This window comes from Aotus nancymaae, unplaced genomic scaffold (genome assembly GCF_030222135.1).
Source record: "Aotus nancymaae isolate 86718 unplaced genomic scaffold, 86718_ANA_hifiasm-v0.15.2.pri h1tg000077l, whole genome shotgun sequence".
In the NCBI taxonomy this organism is placed as follows: Eukaryota; Metazoa; Chordata; class Mammalia; order Primates; family Aotidae; genus Aotus; species Aotus nancymaae.
The window spans coordinates 10,336,357-10,358,332 of record NW_026988492.1 but is presented as its reverse complement, the minus strand read 5'-3'; the positions used below and the strand labels follow the sequence as shown (position 1 = coordinate 10,358,332).

The window sequence follows — 21,976 nt, the reverse complement described above, 5'->3', positions numbered from 1 at the left end:
AGCAACAATATCCACATCCAAAGTGAGTTTTCTTAAAAATTTTAAACTCTTTTGACAGGATTAAAATGTTCTTACATGCTAGCTTTTCAAATATTATAGAACACTTTTATGGCAAAGTTTTTTTCTATTGCAATCTACTTGATGCATATATTGTTATTTTTGTATTTAACTCAGTATTTTAAAAACAAAACAAAGTTATACAAGCAATTTAAAATAAAAAACTGAGAAGAGAGACATAAAAATTTGAAACTGAATTGCCACTTCCTAAAGGACTACTCTGGGATAGCCCATGGCTAATGAATAAGAAAAGCAAGAGTTCCTTCTTAAATACTTTTCTTTCTTACACTGCCAAAACATAAGACAATATATTCTACATGTACTGATACACAGGACTAAAAGTATTAAAGCAATAATTAAAATTTTTTCAAGGAATATTTCTTTATGTAGAAAAATATATTTATAAATGATTTTTTCACTCTTTAATGTGGATATGGTGCCATTTTATATATATACAAGCTTCATGGTTTATTTGTCAGGGCCTGCATTTCTGACATTCAGAGTGGCTTAGAAAACACACTACCTTGCCCTTATCAGTGACAAGGGGTCGGAAATGGAGCCACCCTTCCTTGGCAGCATCGCTGAAGACCTCTGAGGAAGAATCTTTTCTGGACCCAGAGTCTTCTGATGACTTTTGGCTGTCTGGGATCTACAAAATAGACCAAGAAACAGTACAATATCAGCATTTTCCTTTATAAATATTTACACATTGAAACTGCTTTGTGGAAACTCTAATGTTTCAAGTGAAGGACTATTGCTGAAAAATCGTAACTTTATATTCTTAAAAATTTTGTCTCATTTAAAAAACGTGAAATATCATTTTTTAAATCATCTGAATGAATTTTTTTAAACCATTAGAAATAACAAATGCTATAATTTTCCTGTTCTCATGAGTTCACATTTTAGTGAAAAATGAGAAAATGGTTGGTGATTTTTGTCATTTGAAGAATGAAAACAGCAAGATGCAATAACGAATGGCTGAGAAGCAGCTATAAACTGGTGATGCTGTGGCATGGCTTCTCTGAAGAAATATTTTGCTGAAATCTGGAGGACAAATGAGCCAGCCATGAAAGGTCAGAGAGAAGAGAAGTTTGGGAGAATGTTTAGTTAATGACTGTATATCATTATCACTTTCACTGTTCACTGATTAATGTGATCAACAAACAGCTAATTCTAGACCATTAAGGGTCTTTTAGGCCGTGGTAGGAAGCGTGAAAGAGGCATTAAGTGATGAATCGGGGGAGTAACTGGTACACCAGTTCAAAGCTCACTCTCAGTACCCTGTCGACAGTGGATTCTAAAGGGACAAACATGAGAAGGGCTGCAACTACAGGAATCCAGGTGGGAGATGATGGCAGCTGGATTAAAGCAGCATAGGTGAAGACAGGAAGATTCAGGTAGTCTGGAATTGATAAAGGGAGAGTGAAAAAGAAGAAACAAGGCTAGTTCTGAGATAACTGGCTTCATCAAGAAGGTGAATGGAAGGGAACTTACTGAGATGGGAAAAACTAAATGATAATGAGGTCTGGGGGTAACTGGGGTCTAACTGTCACGTAAACCTTGAGTTGCTGATTAAACATCCAAACGATAGCAGCAGCTAACATGAGCTGTAGTCCAGGAAGGAGGTCAAGGATAGCCATGTAAACTTTGGGAGACCTCTGCCTAAGATCATTGAGGAAATGGGGTAAAGAAGGGTCAGAGTAAGCTCTGGGCCTTCCAACATTTAGATATTAGGCAGAGCAGAAGAGCCTGTAAAGGGGATGGAGAAGCAGTCTTCAAGTCAGAAGGAAGAGCAGGAAAGTGTGGCAAGATGGAAGCCAGCAGAATAAAGTGTTTCAGGAAGGGAGCCAGAAATTGTGTTGAATATCACCAAGGGTTCAAGTAAGTAAAAACCAAAGTTAACCATTAGTTTCAGAACCTTAATGGCAGTGCCGTTCTGATGTGTGTAGGCTGAGAAGCAGAAACTATAGTTTTTTTCCAGGAGTTCTGCTGTGAAAAGAAGTAGTAAATAAAGGGGGATGTGGATTCCAGGGAGGTTTCTATTTAATGTAGGAAATAGAACATGGCTGCATACAACACTGACGAGTCACTGGAAAAATGGTGACTGTGCAGAAGTGCACTGAGAAAGTGAGAGGCAAGAGAATCCAAAGGAAGGCAGAAAGTGTAGGTATAAAGGCAAGAGACTGGTTGGTCATGGTGGCTCACACCTGTAATCCCAGCATTTTGGGAGGCCGAGGTAGGCGGATCACCTGAGGTCAGGAGTTCAAGACCAACGTGGCCAAAATGGCAAAACCTCATCTCTACTAAAAATACAAAACTTAAGCCAGGCATGGTGGGTCCCTGTAATCCCAGCTACTTGGGAAGCTGAGGCATGAGAATTGCTTGAACCTGGAAGGTGGAGGTTGAAAAAGCAGGAAACTGATATTTTTGGAGATAGTAAATAAGGAAATTCCTATCTAATAGTTTCTATGTTTTCAATGAGGTAGAAGGGAAGGGAAGAAGAGAGAGGACGGGGTGGGCTGCGGTGAGGGATGTAGGGAGGAAGGCACGAAATAATTTCCGGGATAGAAAAACATAAAACAGAATACAAAAAGGACTGTGGGTAGTTGCATTTCTGGCCTTTAACTGATTAAAGTCAGAAAAATCAGCACAAGGTGTATCGAGTATTAAATACTTGAAGAATATGTTTAGAAATTAGAACATGTTATACGTAATATTTTCCAAATGCACTCAATACTTACAGAATAAAAGTTTTTAATATTTATTAAATGTCTACTGGATAAAAGTACTTCTCTATGAAGAGATAAACTAAGGTAAGTAGAAACACTCTAATACCAACCTTGATTCCTTTCAGACTAGATACATGTTTAAAGGACCTGTTGGGAAAAAAATATTTTCAATAAGTACAAAAAAAATCTTAAAGATGTAAGAATAATTTTAATATTACCATTAATCTTTCCATAATAATCTGACATTTCATTACTATGTTAAATGTCCATTATTCAATGGAAGTGAAAAAAAGCTAATTATATAAATTCTTAAACTTTCCACTCAATATTTAAAACTTTCTTAATTGATCTGGTAATTAAAATTATTTCTGCTTCAAGTGTGGGATTTTCTTATACTGGGTTTTATATTATTAGTTAACCATAGCTGCAATGCTATATTAAGGATTTCCATGATGTTAATTATGATCAGTAAGCAGTTGCCATCAGCAGCCAGCTTCAGGGAGACACCCCCTATCATCTTCACTCATCCTGCTGGCGGATACCCTGAACTAGAAATGTGGCAGGAAGGGCGCAGTCAGGGACAGTCCTGGCCCCTCACTCTTGTGCTCAACCCACATTCTGATTGCTTTCAAAAAGGAGGACAACTGTTGCCACAGAAAGGCTTAGTGCTTCAAGAGACAGGTTCATGTTAATTAGTCAAAAATAATTTAACTTTTTTTAAGGAACAATACATTTTTTGAAACTCAAAATTCATTTAAGAAACTTAGAAGATGTTACCAAAGATGTCACTGTTCTCTCAGAAACCACCTCCCCAACAACAATGTAATCAAACAGATATGCAAACTCAATCTTGAACCGTATCGGGAGGCTCTATAACTCTGAACTATGCTATACAAAAAAGGGTGGCTAATGGCAGTGAAGTAAACAATGGATACAGGAAGAAAGAAGAGGACACCATTACTTGCAGATGTGAAAAGTGCGGTACACTAATTTCTGAGAGAGTGAAACCAACCATCCTTGTTTGGAACAATGGAAAATAGCATGCTAAAGCTGGTAACAGGAGCCTCGTTTATTACCATGGAGTATCAGAGAAGAATGAGGAAACATACTCCTGCCATCTTTGCAGGAAACAGTGTGTAGTTGGTGTAGGCAGTTTTTGATATAGTGAGGAAGAAGTAAAGGCCAAAACAGCTCACAAATCAACCTGTACCTTTAGGAAAATTCCTGCTAGCCTGGATATAGGCCCTGCTAGCTTCACACAAACCTCCCTCAAGTAGCTGCTCCAGAAAGAACTAATTTTATTGGAATACAAACAAAAACCAAATGGAACCCTCAGAATATTGTATGCAAAGATAACCAAAAAGACAAACAGTTATTTGACACAAAGTTCAATATCATAAAGATGTCAATTTATAAATTAATCATTGTGTCAATGAAAATGTACATGAGAATTTAAGAACTAGAAAGTCTGATTTTAAGGTTCAAATACCAAAATAAAAATAGCCAGGAGAATTCTGAAAACTAAATTAATGATGGACAATAGCCTTATCAGATAAGAAAGACAATATAAAACTACCACAATAGAACCTGGTGTACATTAATACACAGATAAATCAACTGAACAGAATAGAGCCCCAAAATAAAATTAAATATGTACTACTTAGTATATAATAAAGATGATGTAACAGTGGCAAAGGATGACATTCAACAGGTGCTTTTGGGACAACAGAGATATCAGAATATAAAGTTGTCTCTCTAGCTCACTAATTAGAATAAATCAATTCCAGTTAAGTCAAAGTTATAAGTATAAAAAAAACAAAATGTGTTTACTTCTCTAATTTTGTTATAATTCTGGAGAAATGACAGAATTTTTCGATACAACTCAAAATTCAAAGGCTACAAAAATATTTCCTAAATATAGCCACAGAAAAAATTTAAATATTTTTGCATGGTTTAAAAAAATGAAAAATACTGAATTAGGAAAGACTTGCAACACATCACAGAAAAATGTTAGCTTCCTTTATATAAAAAGGATGCAGAAGTCAGAAGAATCCATAGGAAATGGCCAAAAAATATAAAACACCAGTTCACAAAAAATATATCTTAAATATAGAACATAGTGTTCAACTGATAAGAAAGTGTCAAATTAAAAATGCAATATGCCATTATAATATGCTAAACAATACACTGTTAGAGTATAATAGCAAAGACTTTCGTGTACTGTTGGTGGGAATGTGAGTTGGTATAATTTTTACGGAGAGCAATTAAGAATAGATATTAAAATAAAAAATATGGCTGGGCATGGTGGCTCATGCCTATAATCCCAGCACTTTGGGAGGCTGAGGCACGTAGATCACCTGAGTCAGGAGTTCAAGACCAGTCTGACCAACATGGTGAAACCCTGTCTCTACTAAAAACACAAAATTAGCCAGGTATGGTGGTGCATGTCTGTAATCCTAGCTATTTGGGAGGCCAAGGTTGCAGTGAGCCAAGATCACGCCACTGCACTCTGGCCTGAGTAACAAGAGCAAAACTCTGTCTCAAAAAATAATAAATTTTAAAAATAAATAATACACATACCCCTTGATGTAAGAATCCTGTTTTATATTTATTCGCACATGTGCTAACTGAACTACGTATAAACATAGTCAATGAAGTATTGTGATAGCATCAGATTCTATCAATATAAACGTCTATTAATATAGATATAGAATATTGGTTAAGTATATGATGGTAATAAGCTATTCAATGGAAAATTCAAAAATCATGAAACAGCATGAGGCAGGATTATGTACATTTAAGGATCGCTAAGATCAATGTCATTTGTAAAATAATTAGAATACATACATATGCATATTTAAGTTGTGTATACATGATTATGTATAGAATAGTTCTAGAATTACACAAAAGAAAACAGTAATATTATGTCTTAGTACTGAATGGCTGTAGGTCTTAAAGGTAAGAATATTTAACATATTTTTCTACCGTGTTTGTATGTTATTGATTTAAATTCAATTTAATGTAACCATGTAACAACTTTATTTTTTAATTTGCATTTCTAATGTCAAAGTTAGAAAACATAAGACATTAAATTCAGTACTTAAATGTTAAGGTCATGCTAAACATCCACCCACATACAAATATTTAAAATAATACACCCAAGACTTACAATTTTGCATCTTCTCTGTAATCATCCAGACCCTCATCATATGATTTTGATCTTTCTGTCTTTGAGGTGGGCTGAGCATCCAGGCTAGGTGGGCTAACGGACTCTGAAATTAAACAAAATCCGGTATTTAGACATTTACAAGTGGTTCCCAAATTCTTTCAATGGTGGAAAGATCAGTTTATCATACTATTCTAAGTGGAAACAGTATGAGATACGGTTTACAAAACCACCCTTTAGACATACCGTGGTCATGTGAGAGTTGACGGCGAATTAAGGGAGCTGAAGTTGTGAGGCTGGGAGGAACTGTTGCTATGGAGGGGACTTGAGAGGTAGAGGCTGATATAACAGCAGAAGCAGGGATATGTGCAATATCATGATCAATGCTAGGGCTAGTTGGTTCATCTGTAAGAAAAAAAGAAAATCAGTAGAATATTCAATGACCGAATTGTTATTAATAATAGAACTCATAGTCAATAATCATTAAAAGGGTCTGATAAAAATTGTAACACTTCACCACCAAAGCATCACTAAATGACCTATTCAGTCTGTTAAAAATTGATTTACAGTTATTACTCTAGTAATTCTAAATAATTCTGAGAGTACGGTATAAAAAATTAAGTAACTTGCTTTACCAACCAATTAATGCCTTCACTAACTGCTAGTCAAGGTACTCACGTTTATAGGTACTTCAAGCCTAAACCTATCATACCAGAGCAATAACATACCACCCTGAAAGAATTACTTTTCAAATTTTAAATGTATCACAGATTATCACTTCAGGAAACTAAGCAAGGTGACTGGTTAAGGCTCAGTTTTCAAGGCATTAATTCCTAAAACTGTATCTCCCCTTCTCCCCACACAAGTGTATCTCATTTTTTGTAGAAAGACAAAGTCTAGTCTATAGCTTCCAAAATAAGTTTCTGGGGCTATTTGTACAAAATTCTGACTCTTATAAAAACATTAGTGATTTAAATTCCAATACTTGAGGCCAAGAAATGTAATTCGATAGGATGCTGGAACCATAATCCTTAAAATTAAATGCCCCCAGAATAAAACCCATTAAAGAATATACTACAATGACAGACCAGGATTTTAATTCCTTGATTTAAAAGGTCCAGCTATTTTAATTTTGACCATCTAAGAATGCTATACCATATCAGTTATCAGGATTTTAATCAAGAGGACTGATAATATTACAAAAATACAACATTTCCATTTTATGGCCAATATCAGTAAATTCTAACTATCTTGAGCTCATTTTCTGTTCTTAACAACTTTCTCTTTACATTTTAGCAAAATAAGACATTTTGAAGTATATGACAGTTTACTATCATGTAAGAATGCAGTAATTCTTTTTCCAAAAGCAAGATAACTGAAGTTTTAAAAATTCAATGAGGATAAAAACTTAATTCCACTAAAACTCGTGTTTAAAACTGATTTTGATATTTAAATTAGCATGTTTAACAAAGTTTGTTCAAATGATACATGATATAAAGGAGGCTGATCTTACAGAATCTGCTGATCCATAATTCTGTTACAGATCAATGAATACTGATGTGAACGGGAAAATACTGTATTCTTCAGAAAGTATCTGGCTCATGCAATATTAATAAATCTTTAATTATACTGGTAGAAATCTTTGAAGAGAATCATTTTATGCCTTGCAAAAGTAACTGAAAACATTTTAATATGTAAAATACCAGAGAGTGAAATCCAAATTGTGCAAAGATTAAGCATTATCGCAAAGCATTAAATACAATTTTCAAATTTTGTATCCCTGGATTTCCTGGTGGTATTCATTCAATCTCTTCTGACTTACTATATTTTGGAGAAAATTTCTGAAACACATTAGATTAAAATAATCAGTTTCAGATATGTCTGTAAAAACAGGTGGAAGGATAGATACTATACTAAATGCCTTTTACTGGTATGTTAAAGGGAGAAAAGGAAAAGCAAACATACATTTAAAGTAAACATAATTATATCACCTCATATTTAGAGACTATACCAATCTAATTCTTTATTCCCTTTGAAAACAAAAACTTTTCTACTGGTTTAAAATTACTGTGTTTTGTTAGGAATAATTCAAATTCAAAAACTCTAATTTTCACATACACTTTAATTATTACCAATGTGCAGATTATGTAAAAACAATAATTCCAGCTTATTTTCCAATGTAGAAAAATAAATATTAGTTAGCTGACCAAAGGAAAAACCAAAATTTTTTATCTCATATACAAATATATTCAAAAGCATCATGGTGTCACACTTTCAAATGACTTCAAAATTTTTAAATAAAATATATTCTATCACATGAAAATAACCAATCATCTTTATCCTAGGCATGTAATATTAAGACATTAAATAATGCATTCAAAACATACTTATGAACTACTAGGGCAACAGACTTGTTATTATCAAGTGGCATAAACATTCACGTCAAATAAAATTACATAATCAAAGAACTGACTTTAGAAATAAGGTCTTAGCCAGGCACAGTGGCTCACACCTGTGATCTCAGCATTTTGGGAGGCCGAGACTAGCAAATCACCTGAGGTCAGGAGTTTGAGACCACCCTGGCCAACATGGCGAAACCCTGTCTCTACTAAAAATACAAAAATTAGCTGGGCATGGTGGCATGCACCTGTAGTCCCAGCTACTAATGAGGCAGGAGAATCACTTGAACCCAGGAGGCGGAGTTGCAGTGAGCCTAGACAGTGCCACTGCACTCCAGCCTGGATGACAGAGCAAGACTCTGTCTCAAAAAAAAAAAAAAGGTCTTAATTTACATTTTTCACTAAAAGACCCATAGTGCCATAGCTCTTTATAATAAAAAGAATGAATGAAGGACACCAAAGTTGCTACACATCAAAATTCAATGTGGTTATTGTTTCATAAAAAAATTCAGGCCTATATGTCCAAAAATTTTGCTTTGGAAAACAATGTTTTCCAAAAGTAAATAACTAACCTCACAGATAATATCTACTCCATTATTCAATCTGGATTTTTTCCAAATGGAGAATATTCCAAATTATGTTTCTATTGATTATTCATATCTGAATAGGAAGCTTTCATTATGTTTATTGCTCATCAATATTTTAGAAAAACACCTCAAAGATTTCAAAATCAAGAAAAATGTGGACATGTACAAAAATTAAGCAGTTATATTGCAAAACTTCACACATAACTGTTACATAATCATTTTTCAGATATCAGAGCAGGAAAGAAGGGAAGCCCTCATATATGAAGAGCTCTTGTAAGTAAGGACCACTAAAATCACAGCGGAAAGAGAACAAAACACATGACAAGACAACTCATTGAAGAAATACAAAAGCCTAATGAAAATGTAAAAAAAAACTTGTGACAACCTATTACTAAAATGATCAAATAAAAGCAAGATGAAACAGTGATTTATAACTTTTTTATCTCGTAAACTGACAAACATTTTCGCTTTAGGATGTTCTCATCCTATTTGTTCCTCTTCGTGTTCTGCAACATAACTACAGAGAGTGTGTCTATGCCTGTCTATCCCAGAGGTTCAATGGGATTCACTGGAGTGGCTGACCCTCCTGTGGGCAGGCATGATCTAGGCCTGACCAACCAACCATCCCTCTCAATCCACAGAGACTGGCCAATGGGTGAGAAGCATGCAGTCAGGGCCTCTTGTATTAATAGTATCTCCAGGATTCAATACATTGACAGTGAGAAAACTATGGACTTTCTCTTCTTTTCCTTGGAGAACAAAAACTGTAGCAATCAGTTAACTGTTGAGTTGTTACCAATGGCCATCTTTTCTACCACGTGAATAAAAAGTATCTGAGGATGAAGAAAGCAAAACAAAGACTCACAGGCTAGGCACGGTGGCTCACGCCTGTAATCCCAGCACTTTGGGAGGCCAAGGCGGGAGGATCAGTTGAGATCAAGAGTTTGAGACTGGCCTGGCCAACATGGTGAAACTCTGTCTCTACTAAAAATGCAAAAATTAGCCAGGGACGGTGGTGAATGCTTGTAATCCCAGCTATACCAGAGGCTGAGGCAGGAGAATTGCTTGAACCTGGGGGGTGGAGGTTGCACTGAACCAAGGTCGCGCCACTGCACTCCAGCCTGGGCAACAGAGATGCCATGTAGGGGGGAAAAAAAAAAAAAAAGCCAGGTGTGGTGCCTGTAGTCCCAGCTGTTCGGGAAGCTGAGGCAGAAAAATCACTTGAACCTGGGAGGCGGAGGTTGCAGTAAGCTGAGATCATGCCACTGCACTCCAGGCTGGCCAACTCCGTCTCAAAAAAAAAAAAAAAAAGAACTGATAGCTTTAAAAATGTTAGTCCTCAGTAGCTTTAAAAATGTTCCCCTAAAAAAAGAAAAACTCAACGAGTACTCAGAGAGAAGTATATTATATTATAAAATACTGGAGAACTCTTTTCATAAACCTATGGGGCACCAGGGGAAATAGAAGCATGGGCCTCGGTTGATGGCAAAAAAACGAAATAAAAAAGCCCCTGCATCGCGTGCCTCCAGGGGGCGCCCTTTCACAGGCATTCCATATAAATGGCGCCCTCCAGAGCTCTGTTCTAAGATGAGGCTGAATTAGGCAAACCTAGAGACCCTGTCTCTGTCACTAACTGTGCGATTTTAGAGGTCATTTAACCTCTGTATACCTTAAATTTCTCACTTATAAAATGAAGATAATACTAAAGACATATGTCATCACCTGTTAGCAGATGATGTTTTAGAGCTGCATAGTAATTATGATGAGAACTATCTTGTTGTTTTGCTATACATTTAACCAGCATTTCAAAATTGTCTTTCAGCCATTATCTCAACAAATGCTTATTACTAAGTGCATTCTTCAAGCCAGGCAGCGTTTGAGACACTAGGGACACAAAAGTGAACTAAAGATTTAAAATATCTGCTCTCAAGTAGTTTTAGTTCTACTGAGCAACATGTAACAACAAAAAGAAAATGTCAAGTAGAAACAGTAATATGAAGATAAATAAAAAAGCTTAAGGGGAAGAGAATGTCACCTTCTGTGTGTGGAATACTTGTTTTAGATAGGTGAGTCACAAATGCAGCTTGGATAAGATCTCTGAGCAGAGACCCAAATGTCATGAGGAAGAAAGAGGCTTGTGACTATCTACAGAATCCAGGGTTGGAAATCAGCAGCACCTGTCCCTGTAGCAAGGCACGCCTGCCATGTTCCAGGGCAGCAAGGAGGCTGGGGAAGCTTCAGATGGAATGGACATGAAAGATCGTCATAGGAGATGACAAAGTAGGACCTCTCTGACCCCATCAGACAGGGAGCTGTGAGGCAGGCCCTGGAGGGCCTTTCAGACCATGGGAGGATTTTGCAGGCCATTTTGGATAAGATGGATAGGAAGAAAACAGAGGGTTCTGCACAGAGGAGTGGTGTGATCTAACTGACATTTTTAAAACATCACACTGGCTGCTGTATGGAGAACAGATCTGGGGTGGGAAGGAGCAGACAGAATACTCAACAGGACAGGTGCCAGTGACTGTGGCACACACTTAGAATTTAAGTAACTTCTCCAAATCCATTCCAGGATTTATACTATGGCAAATGAACTTGATAACAAAGAGGCCTTTTCTCTCGGTACACATTAAATTTACAAAGAAATATGCTTTAGAAAGTAAAAGACACCGTTTAAATGAAAGGTTGATAACTAATTAACAAAACTGTTCCACTTGGTTTTTGATTCACACGAATCAACAATTAGGTACACTTTGCTTTGCCGATTTCCTAAATCTCAAGATTTTGTTTCATCAAAATAAAAATCTGAAATGGGTACTAGATACATAGGGCTCTTTTTGTTTTGTTTTGTTTTGTTTTTTAAGAAAAATTGGTGCTAGAAATAACTTTTTTTTTTTTTTTGAGATGGAGTTTCACTCTTGTTTCCCAGACTGGAGTGCAATGGCGCAAACTCGGCTCACCACAACCTCTGCCTCCCAGGTTAAAGCGATTCTCCTCCCTCAGCCTCCTGAGTAGCTGGGATTACAGGCATGCACCACCATACCCAGCTAATTTTGCATTTTTAATAGAGACAGGGTTTCTCCATGTTGGTTAGGCTGGTCTTGAACTCCTGACCTCAGGTAATTCACCTGCCTCAGCCTCCCAAAAGAAAACTTTTAAGGAGGGTAAAAAGCTCTGGTTGAAGCACAGCTTATGAAATTCACTAAAAACATTTTAAAATCACAGTGGAAGATTTCTGCGCCTACTGAACTAGAAATCATACTTTTTTGGAAAGATTTCTTATACATTTGACGTATTAGCCAATGACTCTAAATGAGCTCACCTATGAATGGGATGGAAGCCAAGGAATCGCCAGGTGGACTGGTACTGGAGGCTTTTCTTTCCTCCATTCTTTTTATGTGGACCTCTCGACGTGCATCATTGGGCAGCCAGCAGGTAGTGTCTGACCCGGTCTCCTGGTCATTTACTGCCAAGATGTAAGACTGATGCCTTAAAGGCTGCGGTGTCTGGCGTCCAGATGGAGGTTTTTCCCTTAGGATGACAGCTTCTTTATTATCTAAAGTATCTGATTGCTCAATTTCAGCCTCTTGTAAACTTAAATCTTGATTCCTTTGACTGACAGGTAGTTCTAAATCTGAAGTACCAGCGTTTTCACTCGACTGAGGGGCAGGCTTCGCAGAGGCTCCAGATAAAGAGGGGGATTTCCCAGTCTCCACTTGCTCATCGGGGGTGCTGTCAGTCCTTACCCATGTCTGCTGATTCAGCAGACTGTTCTGATGCAAGTGATTTACTGGTCTTTGGTCTTTGATAGAAACAAATGATTTCTGGCTAAATGATGGTTTTGTGACATGTGTCGGAGGAGCTTTCTGAGAATTACTTCGGACTTTCACAAGAGGTGACCTGTCTTGTGAAATACCCCGAGGCAGTGACATTCCACAAGTAGTCTGAAAATTTCTGTTTGACTGCAGCGTCTTTAGATCTGGTGGAACTTTTTTAAACTGCGACACAGATCCCACTCCTCTACCACTCATACGCCTGTTATCAGAATTAACAACACTTGGAGCCACAGTAAAATTGGAACCTCGAAAAGATTTGTGAATTTCTTGTGGCTTAGGTCTTTCATAAATACCTCGTCTATCATCCTGTTCAGTAAACCCACTCCACTTGTAAGTCTGTTTTCGCTCTCCATTTGAATCAGGTATTGGAGTTCCAGAATTGACATTTTCTATGGTTTCATCTTGTCCCTCAATATAATCCCATGAACGAGTTCTATGATTACTAAAACTAACAGATGGAGACGTCAGTGCTCCCTGAGATGCACTTCTTGGACAATACTTCATTAGTACAGAATCTTCCAGTCTTTCTTGGGACACACTGCGTTGCCGTATCTGGACAGACTGGGGCACTCTATCATGAGAGGTGCTTCGACGTCGTCCCTGCAAAGTAGTGCGGCTGGGGACAACCTGGTTATAATCCGTCGTGCTTTGAGATGCTGCTCTTAAACTATCTAATCTTTCTTGTATTGTCCGACAACCTATGTGCAATCGTCTGTTATCAATATACTCTTTGTAGGTTTTATAGTTTTTCCAGTCTATGTGCTGATGGGAATTTGGTGAATAGTGATTAACAGCTACAGAGGGAGACTCCACAGCTTGAGATCTGCTGCTTGAGATTCCATCAGAATGTCCACTGTAATTTCCAGATTTAAGTAAAATTCCAGAAGGTTCCAATGATCTGGAGCCTGCAGTCTGATGAATTATATGAGCGGTGGGAATTGATAATGGTGGTGATGTGGTTCTTGACAATGTTTTTAAAGAGGTCTGCTCATTCATGCCATACCTCACTTCTTCAGTTCTATGTGAAGGACCTGTATGGTTGTTTCTATTGGATAACAAATCTACAACCTTCTCAGAAGGCACAATGACAGTCCTTACACTTTCATTGCAAACACACACTGCTGTGTTTGATTTTGCAACATCTGTTGGTGATGGAGGCACTTGTATTTCCATTTTATAGGCCCTGCCAGGTTGTGTCAGTACTGGTGTACTGGTTTGCTGTTTGCTCAATGATGAGTCAGGAGGAGATATTTCAACTGGCTGTGCCATGGCTGATGGGGCAGATGGCAGCCAGGGATAGCAGATTGGTGGAGGTTCAGGTATATTGCGGGCATTGCCGCTATAAGCTTCGTTGCCTTTCAGGTAGGCATCTTGAGAATATGCCTGTATAGAAATGAGAGAACGGTGTCACTGGAAATTCATAAAAAGAATAATTTCCATTTTTGCAGTTCACTATTTTATCTGACTATGCCCTACCTCGTTCCTGAGTGACATTCACTATAGCATGCATGCAAACACAACATAAGGCTACTCTACAAATCTAGAAACTGCTAGTCTCTCAGAAATCAAATAAATTGTAGAATTTGCAACACATACAAACTACAATCACCTCTTTGCTCAAAACATGTGACACTCATCAAATTTCCACCCAGCTAATTAGATGTACCCATATTGCTTCTAAAATTCTCCCATTCAAGCATTCTGATTTTTCAGCAGTCGACAGGTTAAATGGCTGCCAAATAAATCCCAGCAAAAGAAGATGCACATATTTTGCCAGAGAAAAGCTGAAAATATTAAAAATCTTTAATGTATTTTAAATACTATCATAAATTAAATCTAATTTATTTGAAGCATCTTGTCAATTAGCCATTAGAGTCCCTCAGAATAATCATTTTGACAAATTAAGCCCCTCAGCAGCCATGCTAAGTATTTTAACATTTAAAGTTAGAGAATATGCAAGTTTAAGAAATAAAGTACATATATTAAAGGCACAAAAATATGAAAAGGTAATTCATGTTTCTGTATATAATTTATATTTTTATTTTAAGCTAATGAAAAGTATACTGTACAAATTTATTTGGTCTCTCTTACTTATTTAAGGAGACATTTCTCTATTACTAACAGACAGTCATGCAGCTCTCGTTGTTTTTTATCAATTATTTGTAAAATTATTCAGCAATTCTTTAAAGGCTTAAGTATAACAGAAATTAACTACAGAGACTTTACAAAACAGAGCTCATCAGTGCAACACAGGGACTATGTGCACTATATGAGACAGGTGTGGTAACACATCTTCCCCTAATCAAAACAAGCTTAACTCAAAACTATCATCATATTCTGTCTTTGCATTCGACAGCTTGCAAAGCTCAAATGCAGCCCCACAAACGTTAACAGCAAAGTAGTAGGGAAAAGAAGATGGTGAGATACTTAAAAATAAAAATACTGATGCAGATAAATATTATGCTGTAACATCAGTTATGCAAAGGATACAAAAGAAAACCAAACATAAAAATAAAAAAGATGGAAAGCCATCTATCACAAACACATTCTGCAAATTAGTAAGATTCACACTATAGAGGGATTTCTCTAAGCAAACTCAACAGTTTTAATAGATTGGCTTATTACAAATCTCTACAAAACATGATTTAAAAAGCAAGGAAATGGCTACTGTGTATTTCTTACCAGTGCTGTGACATCCTTTGTAAATTGTAGCTAGCAGAAAATAGGAAAACATAGAAGCTGCTTACTGATATAAAGACAAAATCATGTTGTCATATTGATGCTGGAAACGGCAAGCTAAAAATACATCTATACTTGTTTCTCTGGAAGGTACCAAGAGAGGTAAAGGGCAGTGAAGCATAAAGAATAACTCCAGTATTCTTCTGAACATCATTTTCTCAGGCTTTTATCTGGTTCTTGGTTGATGTGTCTACCATTCTTGAAAGCAAAATACATCTGGTGACATGCATTCCTAACATATTTTCTTCAATATGCACTGCTGTCTGATAACATGCTACAAAGCTTCCCTCCACAAGAGCAACAGTGATGCCTCTCATTTCTCCTGAGCTTCTTCCATCTCTGCTTCCAGATGACGAAACGAATGCTCTATTATGCATTTAAAATAGTACAACCTCCTCCTTCCCCAGTAAATCAGAACATAACCACAAGCTGTCAGCTGACTGCAGCTGCCTTTACACTAAGATTCAGGGCGGGGTGAAATGAATTTCATTAAGTTTTACTCAAAAATTAAGATCTTTCAACAATGTGCCTTTTGTACTATTTTATTAGTTTGCAAAAATACTGAATAAACATAAAAATATTACTTCCAGAGTAATTCTTGTTAACCTATGACAAATATTACAGAACACAGACTAGAGTGCAGTGAGAAACTAAAGCTAGGCATATAAAGGAAAACATGTCTACATAATATTTTTATGGCAGGAATCCAGTTAATCCAAATATGCATTTTGAGTATGTGCATTGACACACCAAGCCTATCTTTTCCATGCTGATTATAATCCATACGAATACTTTTTTGCAATAGGAAAAGTGTGTCTAAATGAAAGAATACTGAACTGTCTGGTACAGCATATCCCACAGCATCCTTGTGTACTTTTATTATATATCATCTGAAGAGGAGGATGGGGGAGAGGAGGTCCCCATGGTTGACGACGTAGGGTCACTTGGCAAACTTCCTGACTTCTCAAAATCACTACTACATTAATGTACTTTGTGAAATTCAAAGGGAAAGTATAAATTTATTCACCATAGAGGTCATTTTTTCCAGAGGTCTTAACATAATTGGAATATCTACTTGGGAAATGCTATTCTAGAACTAATATTTTAAAGATAACTCCTTTATTCAAATTTGAGAAACAATATCATCTTTTAGTTATAGAAGTCTATGACTGGAACTATCAAAACCTGAGAAAATATTTTACATACTTCAGACATCTCTAATATTCCTGTATAGTAATTCTAAATGCTAAGTAGTCTACGTTACAGTCGCAGGTCCCCACTTCTGGGTTATCGCAAGGGGTCCTTAAATCCATACATATGCATGCATTAACAGTGAACTGACTCAATGGAATATCTCACACATGCAGTACTATTATCTAATCTAAGCAGACATGGTTGAGATAATAAAATATGAATTCATTCAAGAACATTTTTGACAAAATGTGCATTGTGAAACTCAAAAGTACAAACTTATTTGCCAGGGAACCCATTTTTTTTCCCCAGAGGTTTTAACATAATTAGAAGATCTGCCTGGGAAGGAAGTGCTGTTTTAGAACTTTTTTTTTTTTTGAGACGAAGTCTTGTTTTGTTGCCCAGGCTGGAGTGCTGTGGTGCAATCTTGGCTCACCGAAACCTGTGCCTCCTGGGTTCAAGTGATTCTCCTGCCTCAGCCTCCTGAGTAGCTGGGATTACAGGTATGTGCCACCATGCCCAGCTAACTTTTGTATTTTTAGTGGAGATGGCTCCACTAGGTTGGCCAGGTTGGTCTCGAACTTCTGACCTCAAGTGATCCACCTGCTTCGGACTCCCAAAGTATTGGGATTACAGGCGTGAGCCACTGAGCTCAGCTGGAACTAACATTTTAAAGATATCTTCTTTATTCAAATTTGGGGAGGAATATTTTTGAAACCAATGTCATAAGAATTACATGTTCAGTATTAACAATTTTGAATTTTAGTTATGTTTTAAGCCCAAATGGATACTTTACAACATATGAAGATGTTTTGATGGAATTAGACAACACTTATATTTTTCCCAATTGACTAGCTCTTGTGAATTCAACAGAATATGACAAAACATTTTTAGCTATTTTCTCCATTCAGCCCTTTTGTACACCACTTTACATTCCTTCTTGAGCTTTCTTTACCCTTGTACTTACGTATTACACCTTACAGGAGTTTAATAACTTGTATTTTAAAACTGAAGCCTTCCCTAATGAAAACAGAATAGCAGCAACCCTGTTTTGCCTATTGGATACAAAAAGCTCTCAAAAAGGAAGGAGAAAGAGGAAGAAAATAAGAAAGAAGATCCAAAGAATTCTTCCTTTGGAATTAGAACTCTAAAGGACATATTAAATACAACTTAATATTAACAGCCTGGATCTTGATTACATGTACAGTGCCTAATAGTAACTAAATAATCCTAAAATAATCTTCTAGTTCATTTTTTATATAGTCACATCAAAATCACTATGACCATACCTATGATACTGTCTATTAAATGGTAAGCAAAACAAGGAAAAAAAAAACCTGAAGAATAATGAGGTAACATTAAAATTCTTGCCTTTCAATTCATCTTTAACAGGTTAATTTATTAATTTAATGCCATTACCTATGATAAAAGCAAGAATAACTTCATGTTTGCTGGTAAATGCCAATCATGCCAGCATAGGGAATGGGAGAAAAGGATGGTGTAGATGGAGGACTTTCTTTTTATTATACCTTTCTGCATTATTTCAAATTATTTCAACCAGCAAATACTATTCTTGTAATTATTTAAAAATACATTTAAAAAAATAAAGTAACTGCTGCTAACCTGCAAAATGTGAAAGTACCCTCAAGAATTCCTACTCTTGCTTCCCTTACTCTAGGCAGGACCACCTAGACGTACACTTGACAAATGGCTACTTAATCTTAAATAGGGTATTATACTGATTACAGAATATATCAAATGCTTATTTTAAAAGTAACTCTAATAAACCTCAAGAAAAACTTAGTTTAAATTACATTTTTCAACTTATATCACATATCCATAGAGCAGCAAAAAAGAACGCTGGACTCAGAATCCAGAGCTTCAGGTTAGAATAACAGCTACACCAACTGGCAGGGTGACTTATGGTAAGCTACCTAAACAATTCATCTCTACTCAATGGCAGTAGAGGACTGTGGCACCATCTCAAACCTGCCTGAGTTCAAATCCTTATACCATCTGCTTTCTTCCTTATACCACACACGTTATTTAACCCTGAACAGCACAAAGTATGCTTAAAATGTCCTAGTCAAATATTAGACATATCCAAGAATCTCCAGAGTTATAAAAGCCAATTAACTTAAAATTTAATTTTTGAGTCAATGGAGCCAAATGCTTAACAAAATATCTTGGGTGAGGAACCAGGAAGAATGCCCTGATCTAGTTCTCCTATCACTATTTCACTCAGGGAAGTATTCTCTCTGGTCAGTGCTGTGGTCTGAATGTTTGTGTGTTCCCCTCCCCTAATTCATATGTTGAAACCTAATCACCAATGTGAATGAGTTAAGAGATGGGGCCTCTGGGAGATGATTAGGTCATGAGGGTGGACCTCATGCATGATATTAGTGTCCTTATAAAAAAAGGCCACAGAGAGCTGTGTCAGCCCTTCCACCAAATGAAGACACAGTGAAAGGTACTATCTATGAGAAAATGGGCCCTCACTAGTCACCAAATACACCTGAACTTGAGGTTGGACTTCCCAGCCTCAAGAATGTGAGAAATAAATTTCTCTGTTTATAAGCCATCCACTCCAAGGTATTTTGTTACAGCAGCCCAAACAGACCAAGAGAGTCAGCATCATTGTTAGATGACTGCATGGGTGTGGCTATTTCATTCATGCACAGATAACGTTTAATGGAGAAACAAAATCATTTTGGTTTTTGAAAATGAAATAAAAAACTTTTTTATTATGCAATAAATATGAACCTGCTTAAGATACTACAGTCTAAAATATTACAACAAAATACTGTCCAAATGATTAAAATGAATGTAATACTATTCTTATTGTTAAACTAGAAAATATATGCTTGTTTAAAAAATGAGGCTGCCAAGCACAGGATTACTATTACTAGCACTAGTTTAAAAACATAAATGAATTATTCTTAATTTTAACTTCATGGTTTTCAACATTCTATCATTGTTATCCATGAATTATGAAATCTATCATTATATACCTGTCTTTACATCAGTCAAGTTTTATACCAAATTAAATATTTTTTTTCTTTTTCAAACAACTCTGGGCATGGGTAAACCAAATTAAATTTTCTAGGTCACCTCTCAAAGGTGAGCAGAGCACTTTATAAAATAATTTGGTCTGTCTATCACTTCAAGAGAGGAAAAAAAAACCTCCATGCACTACCCAATCCTGTTGCCCAGGTAAACATATAGAAACCACAACAGGTGTTTCCATGGGTAAATGATTTTTACGGTGGCTGTAAAAATGTTCATACTATCCATTGCTTTTCTTTACAAAATAAATATTCAGCCTCATGGGGACAAATACATTCTTAAAAGCGTATCTTTTGAATAGATTTAAGATGTGCATATATACTTCTGAAGGTGCCTTAAAGAACATTTTAACTCTGGAATATATGTTAGAAACAGAGAATTATATATTCCTTTGAATTCTTAATGAATTATAATACATTCAAATGTGAATTAAGGATAGGTTTAAAAGTAGAGCTTTCTTTTATGATTAAAGGCATATGCTTTTAAATTTCTTATGATTAAAGTAATTCAAATACCATGTTTTAAAAATAAATTTTATGTTACAGTATACCAGAACTCTTTACTGCTGAGTCTTGAAGATCTGTATGCTCATGTTATTTTACTGAACTGGTTCTTCTGTCTTTGGGACACTTTATATTTTACTTTAGATTTACTTAAATAAAATATAACAAGACAGACTATTCAAGAACATGAATAACAGAAAAAAACCTAATTTTTCTTTAAGTAATCTGTTTTTCCATTAATCATATCATTACAAAATTACTCCTTCCATTGCATCAAGTGATTTGCTGCTCTTCATCAATCAGTATGATGGTGATTCTGCATTTAACTGCTTCCTTGCCAGCCATTCTGTGAAACAAACACTGTTCTAAGAGCCATCCAACCAGTGCCTTCACCTTGGCAAGGAAAGGGTCTACTGAACATCAGAAAACAGTTCACTTGCAGAAGTTGATTCTGCCTTCAAGTCTTCAGATTGCAAGGAGGAAGCCAGGTTAATCCTTCACTACTATTATACATCATCTTCTGTATAAGAGCACTACAGAAGAATTCCCTATTATAAGAGCACTAGAGGAGAATTCCCTATTTATTTCTAGTGATTTTCAGAGCCATTGGTATCTGTGATTACATCTGCTACATGATCACTATGCTGAATTATCAGGGTAGGAACTCTACAACCACTTATGCATGTCTAGGAAAATTACTGCACCTAGCTGTACCTTCCTTCCTGAGCCTCCCAACTCCAACTAAACTGTGTTCTTCAGAAGGGCAATCTGTTATCAGTAATAAAACATTCCTAAATAAAATCAACATGCCTTGAAAACTTATGTGAAATCCCCATGGGTTTCACTTAATTACAGTTTTACATGTCAGTGAATAAGATGATTCATTAGAATCAGCTTTAGTGATTTTATTTTTTTGTAAAAAATGTTTACTGATTATTCAGGGCCTTTGTTAAGTCCAAACTATAGCCTTACAAATGAAGAACAATACTACACCATTTCCACTACCACCACAAAGAGTTCATAAGCTCCCTGCTTTTCTTGAATTTAGCTATAAGTAGTAAGAAAAAAAACCCAATTATTCACCAAAAAGAATTTAAAAAAATACTTCAGTGGCCACTGCCATTTCCTAGATCTAACTGTTAGTTGTCAGTGTGTTTAAAAGGTTTTCTATTTTATTCTAGTGAACTGAAAAATCAGCTGAAAGAAAGTATTATTCTCTTGAATGAAATTTATATTTTTATCATCTCACTTTTGGCAATACTTAAGCGTAATAAAGGAGTTAAGCATTCCATTTAATTTATTTCTTTATATAAATCGGAAAAGTATTTTAGACTAAATGCTAAACTTTTCAAGTTTCATTTCAAGATTTTAACATATTTTCCTCTTAAGTTGTGGACTCCACTCATTGTGAACATTTTAGGAATGAATTGATACAATACTGCTTGGCGTAATATTTACTGGAAAATTAGAAAAAGGCAATCATAAAATTTGTCCTCGTATTAAAAAAAAATTTTTTTTTCTGTTCATAGTGAGAAGGAAAAAAACAGATTCTAATGTCCTAGTGTTGCTTTCTAGTTAATCCTTGGACCAAAGGCAGAGATCAGAGTTGCACTCCGCCTCTGGTCTAGGGATTAACTAGAAAGCAACACGAGGACAAACTCTAGGAATCTCATTCTAAATGACAACATTAAGAGTTCACTGTG

General features: G+C 36.1%; 1 protein-coding gene across 11 annotated transcripts in view; it reads right to left on the bottom strand.

The window, feature by feature from the left end:
* Nucleotides 1–21,976, bottom strand: part of ARHGAP21 (Rho GTPase activating protein 21) — a 127,933-nt gene that overhangs the window by 17,156 nt on the left and 88,801 nt on the right. For 8 of the 11 annotated variants that reach the window (XR_010339548.1, XR_010339547.1, XM_021665426.2 and 5 more), the window contains 6 exons: nucleotides 15,457–15,486; nucleotides 12,261–14,157; nucleotides 6,199–6,357; nucleotides 5,956–6,058; nucleotides 2,897–2,933; nucleotides 581–706 (listed from right to left, as the gene is read on the bottom strand). Coding sequence is in view for 9 of the 11 variants with exons in the window: in XM_021665426.2 (XP_021521101.1) it covers nucleotides 581–706; nucleotides 2,897–2,933; nucleotides 5,956–6,058; nucleotides 6,199–6,357; nucleotides 12,261–14,157; nucleotides 15,457–15,486 (2,352 nt within the window). In the remaining 2 variants the exon portion in view is untranslated. The remainder of the gene's footprint in view (nucleotides 1–580; nucleotides 707–2,896; nucleotides 2,934–5,955; nucleotides 6,059–6,198; nucleotides 6,358–12,260; nucleotides 14,158–15,456; nucleotides 15,487–21,976) is intronic. The other 3 variants (XM_064368594.1, XM_064368595.1, XM_064368593.1) reach the window with 1 other exon arrangement.